This window comes from Tiliqua scincoides, chromosome 13, assembly GCF_035046505.1.
Source record: "Tiliqua scincoides isolate rTilSci1 chromosome 13, rTilSci1.hap2, whole genome shotgun sequence".
In the NCBI taxonomy this organism is placed as follows: Eukaryota; Metazoa; Chordata; class Lepidosauria; order Squamata; family Scincidae; genus Tiliqua; species Tiliqua scincoides.
This window is the reverse complement of record NC_089833.1, coordinates 2,120,180-2,133,671: the sequence shown is the minus strand read 5'-3', so window position 1 is coordinate 2,133,671 and position 13,492 is coordinate 2,120,180. Positions and strand designations below refer to the sequence as shown.

General features: G+C 45.7%; 1 protein-coding gene across 1 annotated transcript in view; it reads left to right on the top strand.

Annotated features, from left to right (window-relative positions):
* The window catches only part of TBL3 (transducin beta like 3), a 38,379-nt gene that overhangs the window by 18,282 nt on the left and 6,605 nt on the right, over positions 1-13,492 (top strand). Inside the window, exons 13-17 of the mRNA XM_066640563.1 lie at positions 920-1,023; positions 1,856-1,997; positions 2,427-2,657; positions 6,470-6,540; positions 9,622-9,778. Of these exons, the coding sequence (XP_066496660.1) occupies positions 920-1,023; positions 1,856-1,997; positions 2,427-2,657; positions 6,470-6,540; positions 9,622-9,778 (705 nt within the window). The remainder of the gene's footprint in view (positions 1-919; positions 1,024-1,855; positions 1,998-2,426; positions 2,658-6,469; positions 6,541-9,621; positions 9,779-13,492) is intronic.

The window sequence follows — 13,492 nt, the reverse complement described above, 5'->3', positions numbered from 1 at the left end:
GAGGGTCAAGTGATGCCCAGTGGAGGTTGGAGGGGAGCCAAAGCAAAAGAATAGAATGCAAAGCCATCAGATGCTGTGGCATCAGCATTGGTTAGGAGAGGGTGGCTGTTGGGGGTGTGGTTTCTTACAGCTTTCCGCTCCTGTGAAAGTTTGTGTATGATTCCTGGCTCAGGCACCATGTCTTGTCAAGACCAGGCTTAAACTTGGCTTTGTTAAGCAGATCTTTGGGCTTAGCTGAGCATAGTATTCCTTTGTCTTCTCTTTTGCTGACCTTTTTTTCCTAGTCCCTACTGGAATGAGTGTATTTATTTTTGCTCATGGTCCTTTACTTGAGTTTTCTTGTGTATTTTTCTTGTGTATTATCACTTCTTGGCGTTTTGGCTAAGATCAAGCGAAACATTCCCTTGTGTTAACGCTTTCAGTGTCAGCCCCTTTGAGTTACAGTGGGCCCTTGGTATCCATGGGGGAATCTATGGGGGAATCTGGGGGGAGTGTGGTGCTGTAATAGCTTACCTAGGGGCTACACCCAGCCTCGCAGCCTTCCCCTGCCTTGGAACACTTCCGTACATGACCAAAAGTCACCAGCACAAACTGGAAGTGATTTCCAGTTGTGTCTGGGAGGTCCTCTGAGGCCATCCAGCCATGGGCTTGGCATCTGTGGATGCTCAAATCCATGGATAAGGAGAGCCTATTGTATTTTGTAAGATAAAGTGGGATAGAAAGTGTTAGGAAAAAAAAATAGACGCCTCTTCCCAGTATGAGGGCTTGTGTTTGTGTGTTCTGAAGTTCTGTTCCCCTTCACACTACTGTGCACTGTGTGTCCAGTCCTTGTCCAGACCAATGCCATCATGAACAGAAAGGCCATCAAACAGGCATCTTTGAGCTTAAAAAAAAAATCTACCCATTTTTTTGATTTCAGGATAACAGCTTCCGAATTTGGCGAATGAAAAAAACTGGCGAGGTTTTCTGTGTTGCACAGGGGTTGGGCCATGTGCATGGAGTGGGCTCCATCGTTTGTTCCAGGTAATGAAATCTCACCCCCTTTGCAAAGGCCACATATTCTTCTTGAACCTTCTTAATTCCACAAATAATGAATTCCTGTTACCTGGCCAACTGAAAGTGTGTGCCTCCCTGCACCTCAGACATGACTAGAAGGCACTTCTAATTTAAGACACTTCCAGCCACGTCTGGGAGGTTCTGTGAAGCCTTCAGCCACAGGCTCGGTACCTGTGAGTATTGAAATCCTCAGATGCTCAGTCCTTGGATGAGGATGACCCACTGCATCCAAAATTCTACTGAAGACCTAGGAGTAGGAGGCGTCAGTTGGCCTGCGAGGGCCTTGGCGTTTGCAGATCGTGGCAGACGTAGCCAGTGCGCTGGTAAATCCCTCCCTTTGGATCACGTCTTACAGGTTGGGCTCCTTAGTTTTTGGTTTTTTTCCCAGGGCAGGTGAAACTCATTAATGAAACTCATTAATAATTAATTAAAGGTAACTCACCTTTGAGCTGGTGGTGGAGCAGAGATGATGAGCAGCAAGAAGGCCATAGAAATTCTTTGTGTTGTCTTGACTCCCCTTTGAAGTCCAGAGCCTGGGGCTTTTTAAAGTTTTATCATTCTGTAGCTGTGCCTTCAGCTGGAGGACTCCCATGTTTGGGAAGTGTTTTAGGAGCCCTTGAAATACTTGGCGCTCTTTTAGCCCTGGTGAAGGACAGAATCTCTCATCGGTGATAACAGGTTGAAAAGAGGTTCATTCTTCTGTGCAGGTGGAACAATTATTTTTTTGCTCTGGTGTTTTTGACCTTTAAAAAAGACAACTCATCATTCTTCTCCTGTCTGTTCCGGATCTTTTCTCCAGGGTCAGCAAGGGCTTTGTGGTCACTGGCAGCCAGGACTGTACGATCAAACTGTGGACTCTCCCTGAAATCCTCTCATTCATGGCAAAAACAGACAATATTGTCGTTCTTAACAGCAACCTGACAGTAAAGGCACATGACAAGGTAAAGCCACTGTGACTGTTGGAGAGTCTAGAAACTGCATGTAACAGTTAACATTTATATTCAGGTGTCCCTCCCCCTGTATCCTCAGATGCAGTATCTACAGTTTCAGTTATTCATGGTTCAGAAATGCCCCATCATGTAAATGTTTCATCTGCTGGTGTTTGCAGCCTTCCTGGGTCTCACAGGTTCTTTGACTACAAAATAGATGCAGGAACTCACAGGAAGTGAGGCAGAAGACTGAAGAGAACCATAGAGTTCAAAGAGCTTAGTGTCACATTTTTTTCAGTCCTCTTCCTCGCTTCTTGTAGGGTTAGCTACTGTCCTCGGTAGCAGCAGCAGGAACCATCCCATGCGGATACAAGGGGATGTCTGTAGTACTTGCCTTGCAAGAGAACGAAGTTGCTTGATGGTTCTCTCTGCTTTGTTTAGGATATTAACAGTGTGGCAGTTTCTCCGGATGACAAACTCATTGCTACAGGATCCCAGGACAAGTTGGCCAAGCTGTGGACCTGTGATGGTTTGGTGCTCTTGGGCACCTGCTGCGGGCACAAGCGGGGTATCTGGTGCGTGCAGTTTTCACCAGTTGACCAGATCCTGGCTACCTCCTCAGCAGACGGCACTATAAAACTCTGGTCTCTGCAAGACTACAGCTGCCTGAAGGTACCCCAGGGTTAGCAAAGTGTCAATGTGTACAAGACTCAAGCCTTAGGAAAAGAGTGTGTTGGAACAGAAAGTTGAATGCTAGGGCTGTATAACAAGGGCAATGTGATGAGGTCTGGCCCCATCCAGTCGCTTTCTAACCTTTTTATTTGCTTCCCTTTCCTCCCCCACAAAACCTGGATCTCTAAGAATGTTTTGCTTTTTTATTTTAATTGTTTTTAAAACTGCTTAAGATGCCCTATATTTTAGGAGGAGATGCAAGATATAAGTCTTTGAAGTGCAGGAAAAGCAACAGTAAAATTTTAACTATGGGATGCTAATATTAAAATTAAATATATGAAGGATTCAGATGGAACACTTTTTCAGCTCAGTTAAAATAATTCTTGCAGCAAAACACAAATACCGGAGACACCCACCCATAAGTTGATCTCACAGATAAGTCGAGGGCAGGTTTTGAGCCCAAAATCATGGAATGTTCTGTGATACTTGGATAAGTCAGGGAGAGGGGTTTAAGCTTAGAGGAGTGACTTACTAGTTTTTTCTGATTCTACCCGAGGCCAGATCCTGAAAAATAACCTACCAGTAATTAAGAATAGCCCTGCTGGATCAGGCCATAGGCCCATCTAATCCAGCTCCAGCTTCCTGTATCTCACAGCGGCCCACCAAATGTCTCAGGAAGCGCACAAGACAACAAGAGATCTAAATCCCTTACCTAAGAACTGTGCAGTCTCTAATATATTAAAAATATAGTAAAAGATCATAAGATACATTTTTATTCCTTAACTTTTTAAATTCTGATCTTCACACCCTTTTTGTAAGGGTGCACTCAACAAGGACCTTTAGGAGTGCTTGAAAAAGAATTGAATAATGGCAGAAAAAGGCAGGTAGTGCTCCAGAATGCCTTGGAAGGGAGGTAGCGAGTTGGCTGTGAAAGCCCCACCAATAGCTTGTTTTTGGTCATCAATTCATGTATGAACCAGTGATTGAAAACCAGCACAGTAAAAGAGCTGAAACATAATATGGAAAGTGATCAATCACCAAGAATTTCTCAGGACACTTTTCTCATAAAACAGTGAAAAGGCCTAGTCATCAGCTCTTCAAACAGATAAAAAGAGAAAATACTGCAATGAATACATGAAGTCTTAAAATATAGAGGAGATGAGGGCTTATATTATTCATATTAATTACAAACATTTTGCTAATATGAGGGGTACAATTTACGGAATGGGCTGCCAAGAGGTATGCAAGTGGAAAAAAGGTTGGGAATCACTGCAGGAGAACCATTAATCAAATCCTTCTTTATGGTGCCTGGTGTGTTAAGCCTAAGGTTCTACAGATAACATATATCTTATAACATAACTGGGACTGTGCAATTCAATTCACAGCAGAGAGTCAAGCAACAAGGAATTACTGTGAGCAAGAACAGCTGCATATAGTTGCAACCCTATTTACTCAGAAGTAGACCCCTTGCTTTCCATGGGTGGTATTCTTAAGTAATGGTGCACAGAATTGTAGCCTGGGACTTCAGGGAAATGAGGATTAAATCCTGGTGTTTAAAAAAAAAAGACCTTTGCAAAGTATTTGCAGAGGGTGCAGCAGCATTTGCAGAATGGTAGGAGGCTTGCTTGATTTAAAAGGAAACCTTTGGCAAAATAAAAGGTTAACTTTGACTGGAGTTTTGTCCTGGAGGAGTTTAACAGCCCTCTAATTATCTCTATAATGCATCTGCAACTTTGCTTGCAGAAGTTGCTTGAAAAGCCCTGAGGAAAAGTCTTGTCTCCTGAGTGATCTTGGAGGAAAGGCGAGGTGATGATCTAAGCTTGATTTATTGGCAAAAATTCTTGCCCTGTAGGCGAGTATCTACGGTAATATGTGTTGTGCAATCATGCCTATGCAAGAAATGTTAGCAAGACCATGTAGTCTTCTGACAATCCAAAAATTAATTAAAACCATATTTAATAATTATTTAGAATATTGCATGTTCAGAAATGGAGTAACTCTCTGGCAGAAGACAGGTACCTCCAAACCCCAAACTGGGGGCTAGATCCAGGGTTTGGAGAAATCCCTGCCCTCTGTGAGCAGAGCTTACTGTTCCGTCTCCACTCTGTTCATAGATCTGGGCACCAGGATGCTCTGGGCAGTTGCATCTGCCTGGACATCCTATTGCACAGCCTTCTGGGACACCGGGCAGCAGGCGCAAGTGCCCAGAGCGTCCCAGTGCCCAGATCTACTTGGAATACAAGCAGTGCAGAGGAGGAACAGTAAGCTCTGGTTCGAACAGGGACCACTTTTCTGTCCAACAGCTGTTGTGAGTTTAGCGACCGCTGCCTTAATGCCCTCAGGGAGGCAGACTTCAGCACAAGCAATGCCAAGGACCTGTCTGGGCAAGGCAAGACAGGAGGGGAAAGAGGGCTGTGAAGGTGTTACCAAAAGGGCTGTTTTGTTTAGGGGAATTATTACACTGCCCTTATTGGAACCTTAGTGTCGTAGGCTGGATAACAAGACGGAGTAATGCAGAGAAATTCCCTTTAGCTTAAAGAGGAGACTGAGAGAAAGATAACTTTCAACAAAAGATTATAGTTTTATTACAAAAGCACAAAGGTAAACATAATGCACAAGTGTATGTTTCTTGGTCCTAGTACTTGAATCTAGTGTACCTAGCTTTCATGGTGGTTGTGTGTGAAGAGTATTTGGTGCATCTGAGGAAATTAGAAAAAAGGAAAGGTTGTAGGGAAGGATTTTAGGGGTCCCTGATCTGCCAAACCCAAACTAAAGATGGGGAGAGAAGGGGAGAAAAAAGGGGTGAAGAAGGGAAAGAGTTCAAGGTGCAAGATAGTTACCTGTCCTGTAGAGCAGTTGGAGGGGGGGAGAGTCCTGTGAAGAGGACCCTCTGACACAACACAGATGTGTTGGTCCTTGGAGAGAGAGCGCCAGCATGTGAGAGGAAGCCCTCACTTAAAAGGGGTTTGCAGACAGTGCTGGTAGCTTGATTACTGCCACAGAGCAGGGTGCTTGGAGTGTGTAAAACATTGAAAGGATCAGGATGTCAGTTATCAGCAAAATTCAATGGGGTCTATGGCTGGCTTCCTAGATGGGGGAACTTAAGCAATACAATGAATCAGCAACTCAAGAAGGCAGTTCAAGTTTGCATACAGTATTTAAACAGTGATTGAGTTAAAACAATACAATGAATACAGTAATGTAGGAGACACTTAAACTATTATTTAAGATGCCAGACTTCTACCATAATTAATGTGTGACCATAGGGAGGTGGTGTTTGTGTAACCATGAGCTTGTGACTTGACCAAAGTTTTGGAAATGTGGCCTGTGTGAGAAGTTTAGCCTGCATGATATTTTAGTAACATAACCAGATATAGAGAGAAAATTACAACTAAAAGGAAAAAGGGGATTTTCACGTAACAAAGGGACTTTCCCTGCTCCCCTACTAGACTGGAACCCAGAGTGAGTCTTATGTCCCTAGAACAGAATTAGGAGCCTCAACTTGGGGGGGGGGGCGCACAGTGAACTATAACTGCCTATGGTTTTCATTGATGCTGGTTTCATAGTGCCTGCATTTTCAGCTTGAAGTTCCCCAACCCCTCTAATGCAGAGATGCCTCAGGGAATGGCAAGGACAGGCCTGTGCTTTAGGATAGCAACACATTCAAGAAGCAGCACAAAGAAGCAAAAACACAGTAATAAAGTGCAGGCACTGGCTACTACTGAAGGCTGGGACCCCATTTTTAAGGAATAAACAGCCCCTGCCCTCTCCACTTTTCTGTTCACGCTTCCCAATCTTTTATCTTCCAACAGACTTTCCAAGGTCACGATTCCTCCGTGCTGAAGCTCATCTTTGTGAACGAAGGGACGCAGGTGCTCAGCAGGTGCGTCCTCCTGATGGCCAGAGTGATGATAGCTTTGTTGCCCTTGATCATGTCCGCTTAGGTGCTCTAAAGCACTTTCCAGCGTTCAGAAAGGTCTTTACTGAGCATTGGGACGTAATGCTATGGAACCAATTCCTCCACGGCCAGAGAGAGTGGCAAAGGGTCACCTTCAGGCTGTCTTAATTTCACAGGCTTCAGTATTCCTTTGCTGTCTACCTTTCACTGTTGATAGGCTTGCTGCAGCTGCTGAGCCAACTCTTGTCAATTCTGTTGTTCTGGTCGCCAATGGCCATTGCTTTCTGTTTTTATTTTGTAGAATTCTTGGTTTCTTTACTCCTTTTGAGGAGGCCTTCTTGGGTGGAAAAGTTTTTGTTTGTTACACCTTCATGTACAATTTATATTTCTGAGCTAAATGGAACAGGAAAACCACAGGTCAGTAAAACTGTATGATGGGCTGGTTTGGACGATCCACCAAATGACCCATCTAATCAAATGGGGGAGACATGTTGGGGATTTATATCCCCCACCCCTGTGGTCCATCAGCACAATACCCACAGATTAGGGTTCACCCCAGTTATGCTCTCACAGGGTTAAGTGGGACAGTGTGCTGGTATGCTCATGTTCCTCCCCCACACATTTAGAATGGGTCAGTGGACATACGGTGGGCCCTTGGCATCAATGGGGGATCCATTCCAGGAGCCTTTGTGGACACTGGAATTCGTGGGGGTGGAGGTGTGCTGCTTTTACTCACCTGGAGGTTGCGCTGGCCTCCTAGAAATGACTGGAAGCTGCCGGCATGAACCACAGGTGGCTTCTGGTCATGCCCAGGAGGCTGTCTGTGTTCCTCTGCAGCACAGGCTTGGCATCCATGGATGCTCAAATCTGTGGATGCTGAGCCCGCAGTTAAGGAGGGCCCACAGTATTATCAACATGCCCAGTTGTGTCTAGCAGTCCAAGCTGCCACTGTCACTTATTTCTTTTTGTCCCACAGCCCAAACGTAACTGTCCATAAATACAGTTGTGCCTTATCATCCGCAGGGGTTCCATTCCTGGAACGCCCATGGATGCCAAAACCTGTGGATAATCAAATTCGTGGGTCGGGCACCTTGTTGTCCTCTGAATGCAACTGGAGTTGCACTCCATTTGTGTCCAGAGGGAGCAGGTCCAGCCAAACCCACAGGTTCAGAACCTGTGGTTAGATAAAACCGCAGGCCCTAAATCCGTGGATAATCAGTCTGAACCTGTATTCACATTTGTTTCTCTAACCATTGTCAATTAGAGACTTGCTATTTTTTTAATTAAAAATATAATCTACAGCCCCATGTTGCTCATGGACATTGTGGTTTGAGTGAGGGCTTCATGGTAGCCTGCTTTGCTTAGCCCCTGAGCAGAGGGGCACCTTTTGAAAGAAGTGATTCTTTTAAATTTCACAGAGAGAGAACAGCTGTCGCCAATCACCCTTTCGTTGTAGCGCTTCCTCTTTAGGTTGTTGGGCCCCTTGGGGACAGAGACTCCTCTTATTGCTTTTGCTATGTCAACTTCCGTAAGAAATCTCTTGTTGACAATCAGGATATTCTAAAATCTAAATAATAATAACACCCACTTACTTGCTTTGTTCTAAAAAGGCACTGAAAACATTTGGCATATTAATTTTATCCTTCCCAAAGAGCAGTATACTGATACTTGTAGGTATGTATGCTGCTTAGGAATAGTCACCTGGAAAAAAAGTTAATGGTAACTTTGAAACTGCCCAGTTTGATTACATAGTGCATCCATACATCAGCCTGCTAATTAATGTTATAAAACATTGCACTTTTAGAAAGGGGGATGTTTCTGCCAAAAATTACTGCCCTGTGTCACAGCCTGCGATGCATGACTTGTGGGGCATTGTTAGATGTGTCCTAGGAACTGTTCTCAATTCACATGGGGTGATAGTGAGATGCAGCAACCTTGACTAGTGTGCACCCCTCCCATAGATTAGTTTATGCCCTGGCATCTGCCCCAGGATTTTCTGCAGCGTTCAGGAGTTTCTGGCCACCAAAGTCATACAGAAAGGATTCTGAGAACACGGAAAACTTTTTGAAAACTGCTGGTGTTCTTTCCTGGAAGCTGGCTGGATGTTGTGGGTCATCTGATCTTGGAAACAAGAAGGAAAGATGTCTCTTAGGAAGCGTCTAGCAATACTGTGGGCCCTCCTAATTTGTGGGCTTGACATCTGTGAATTTATCCACAAATGTCGAGCCCATGGTTGGAGGGCCTCAGAAGAACTCCCAAACAGGACCAGTCATGTCCAGGAGGAGTTCTGAGGCATGGGGAGGTCATGCACAACCTCCCAGCCTTATCAGAAGGCCTTCAGGGTGTGCTAACAACATCCAGTTGCATCTGGGAGATGTTCTGAGGTACAGGAAAGTCACATGTGATCTCCCATCCTCCTCAGAAAGCCTCCAGAATGTGACCAGATGTTGCCAGCATGAACTGGAAGTCGCCTCCTGTCACATCATGGAGGCCTTATAGGAGGCCAGGAGGTCATACACAGCCCCCAGGTAAGGAATTTTGGTGCTACGCTGGCTCCACCCAGCAGATTTTATTATCCACAGAATTTGGTATCCACAGGGAGTCCTGAAATGGATCTCCTGCAGATACAAAGGGCCTACTGTATTCTCGGTTGCTCGTCTCTCCCTGTCCCAGCAGCACCTTACTTGCCCTGCCAGTTTTGCACCTGGGTACCTCCTCTCACTGGAGCCTGCACAGGTGTTCTGTTTATCAACAGATGCCTTTGCTGCCATCAGGCCTGGTCAGTGCCCTCCTCGGAGAAATCCGCTCAAAGGATGGCAGGCCAAGGCTATTTCCAGTGTGCTGCCACACTGATTCTTCATCTGAGGAGTCTTTTTATGAATTGACTCTTTTTGAGTATGGTTTGACTGTTCTGCTGCATTAACTTACATTGCAGTTGGTGTTTTTTTTTGTGATGAAGCATGCTGAGAATGTATTCAAACTGAAGGACAGAAGCCCCAAATGAAAACAGAATCCTGAAATGCCACAGACACTACCCTCTGACCTCATCTCTTTTTTCCCCCCAAGTGGCTCCGACGGCCTCCTGAAGCTGTGGACAATCAAAAACTGCGAGTGCGTGAAGACCTTGGATGGCCACCAGGGCAAGGTGTGGGGTTTGCACTCCAACAAGCAGCAGGACCTGGTGGTGACAGGCGCCAGCGACTCGTCCGTGGTGCTCTGGAAGGTACAGGCTAAACGGGACATTGAGCTCATGGCCGTCCTCCAGGGCTGGCTGGTCTTCTTCCTCCTCATGTCCCTCTTTTTCTTCTTTTTATGGTTTTCTACGATATACAAAGCCAATACCTAGTGCATTTTTATAGAAACAGGAGCAGAAAAGGATCCCCGTTGGCTGTGTCCTTCCAGTCTATAATAAAACAGGTGCCATTTCTGAACTCCATCCAACCATGGTGCTTGTCCGTTTCTTTGGAGAACCAGATTTGTCCATTTATTCATTTGGGCACCATCCTGGGCCCCTTTTGCTAACCAGCTGACCACATGCAGGTTTCCGTCATCGAGCTAATAGGATTTTTGCTGCCACAAGAAGATTTGCAGTAGCCCAGTGGTAGAGCATCCCACTTGGCACATGGAAGGCTTCAGCAGTCAAGCCCTGGCATCTCGAAAGGATCTCAGGTAGTGTCAGACTCTACTTGAGACCTTGGTGGGCAGCTGAGTATCAGCACTACTGGGCTAAATGGGCTGGTTGTCTGACTCAGGCAGCCTTCCCAGTCATTTAGGAGTAACGCAAAAATATCCATTTTTGGTCTCTTGCCGTCACCTGCCATTGAATGTGATGAGGATGTGTGTCGAGCCGTAAGTATCAGGTAAACACATTTAGATACTAGAAGGATTTTATTTATTCACTGAGTGATCACGTTATTCCCCATTCCCCACCCCCACATATTTACAGTGGGTCCTTGGTATTCTCTGGGGATCGGTTCCAGGATCTCCTTGTGGATACAGAATTCAATGGATAATGAAATTATCCATTTCATTATGGAATGGGGGTCCTGTGCTGGCAAACCCGAAGTGTCTTTCAGAAGCATACTTGAGACCTTCTGAGGCCCTCCAGTCATGGGCTCAGCATCAGCGAATATTCAAGAGTTGAAAAGCGATAGACAATGAGAAGTATAAAAGTAAAACAGGAGCAGCAAATCTGCAAGAATCAATTGCACCCCCCCCCCCCCCAAAGAGCTTGGGAAAACAAAACCAGGCTTCAGGCAAGCCTGTTGCAACAGAAAGGAATTCCATTGGTGACCAAAAATAATCTAGGTGGGAGCCAGGTGGATCTCCTGGGACAGGAAGTTCTGCAGGCCAGGCACAGCACAATGGAGCAGGTCTTCTCATGTACTCCTGCCAATCAAACGGTGGATGTGCAGAAGGGCCTTCTCAGCTGACTTGAACAACAGACAGGTTTGTGTGAGGTGATCTTTTCAAGTGTTGCTTTGTGTTGGGTGGTCTCAGGAACTAGTCCATGGACACCCCCTGCCCAGGCACCACCTATGCCTTTTACGAGATGCTGGCTTCCATGTCCCTGGCCCAGATGGTTTTATATTAATCCTATCTAATGCTTCCAGTGGTGCAGTGGGCCCTCAGTATCCACGGGCATCTGTTCCAGGACCCCCAGCATGTGGTGCCACAGGTACCTTGGAGTTGTGCACAACTTCCTTGTGTCTCAGAAAACCTCTGGATGCAACCAGGAATTCCAGTCACATTCAGGAGGTGCTCTGAGGCCCTCCACCTGCAGACTTGGAATCCATGGATATTCAGATATGCAGATGCCAAGCCCACGGATAAGGAGGGCCCCCTGTATTGTGACTATTATATTTCGTTATCTGTTTGCAGAGTGTTTACAGTCTCTGTTGGGCTGTCTTTAATTCCTGATTTTAAGAAGCATTGAATATGTGGGTACTAAGAGACAAAGGTGCCGCTGAAATGAGAACACAGCGATAGCCCTGCGAGGTCAACCCAATGTGGCCGGCTTAGCTCCGCACCCTGCTTCTCGCAACAGCCACCTAGATGCCTCTAGGAAGTACTTGAACAGGGACTGAAGGCCCCTCCCCCATAACTGATAATCAGTAGCTTATTAGTGTCCCTCCCATACCCAATCCGTGAATCCCGTTCTCTGCCCCTCCCCATGCCCATGTTCTTTGTTTAGCTTCCTTACCCTGGCTCGAAGCAAGTACAAGTGGGCCCTCTTTAAATGCAGGTTCGGAACCCACAGATTTGACTCGCCTCAGGTTCCAAACGCAAGCTAGAGGGCATGACCTGACTTCCCGGACACAACTGGAAGCACAACTGGTCGCCTCTGGGAGGCTTTCTGAGGGCCAGGGAAGTCGTGCGCAGCCTCTCAGAAAGGTTGGAAAGGTACTTCCAGTTTTTACGAAAACCAGAAGTGCTTTCCCAATAAGCTTCTGGACACATCCGGAGGTCCTCTGATGGACCAAACCTGCAGATTCTAGTATCCTTGGGGGGGTCCGGGAACAGATCCCTCACAGATACAGAGATCCAACTGTACTGTATGCATCTTCTGTTTACCAAGCACTGTGAGCTGGCAAGTTCCAACATTTGTTTAGTTTTCTCTAGAGCCTGCCTAATTGTTTTCCTATAAACTTGCTAGCTTGTAGCATTTGTTAAAAGGAAGACACATACAGTACTTGTTTTGCATCAGGTTTGACCCAATTGAATCTTAGAATGGACTAAGTTTAAACCATATTTTAGCAATGGGAAGAATTTTTTCTTCAAGCATGTCTTCACTTTAATTTTTTTCAAGTCAAGGTCAGGGTGTCCAGTAATATTGATATCGGTTCTTTTAATGTTCCACATTGGATTTATCTGCCTGTGATGTTTTCCTTCTCCAGTAACTTTTGTGCAGCCTCTTAATGATCCAGTGCAGGCCTCAGATTCCCACTCCAGTAAACGATGGATTGGGAGTGAGCGATATGTTTGCCTGTGCTTTTGTTTCCTCTTTCCCTCACGTGCACAGGTTTAGAGATTTCCTGGCTTCCTAAATTGTAGGTTGCTGTGAAATCCATATTGGGGAAACCTTAAAGCCACATGCATCCTTCTCCCTGTGTGTGCAAGGAGAGCTCAACTGGCAGTCTTGGTTTAGAACAAACTAGGATTTGTTGTCCATTTGAACCCAACAGATCCTAGCTTATTCTAACCACAGAATGTGAAATTGAATCCTAGTACAGTTGACCCTCGATATCCACAGGGGATCTGTTCCAGGACCCACCGTGGATACTGAAATCTTTGAATAAGTAAATCTGCGGAGCGGGGGGAGTGCAGCATTGTAATAACTTGCTTGGGGGGAGCACTCGACCCTCCAGAGATGATGCTTGGCCTCCTCACGCCTCTGAACACCCCCAGATGTGACCAGAAGTCACCAGCATGAACTGCGCACCCAGGAGGCCTTTGAAGGGCCTCCAGCTGCAGGCTTGGTATCCTGATGGTCAAATCTGTGGATGCCAAGCCCACAGACAAGGAGGGCCCACTGTATTTCCATTGTGGGAGTCTGGTGTCTCCTTGGGACTTGCAGAGCTTTGTCAAAAATTCCTCCTTTGGGTGTTATAAGACCTGTTAGTCTTGAATAGAACGAGCAACTTAACTAGCAACCCCCACTTATAATTAATGTTCTGTACAACATGAAGACATCAAGGCCTGCCTCTTTGTTAATATGTCTGTGTGGAAGTCAACTGTGATGCCAGTTTAAGACTCCCCAGTTACCAGCATCTTTCTCGGTTCAATATTGTCCAAACAGCATCTAACTTGCAGACCAGTCAATTTCACGAATAGTCTTTTGTTTTTCCTTTTCTGGAAGCACTTGTTGAGACTTTCTCTTTGGTAAATCTGTTTAGGGTTGCAGCCCAAATTCCCTTTCCCAGACATTCCTTAGTTT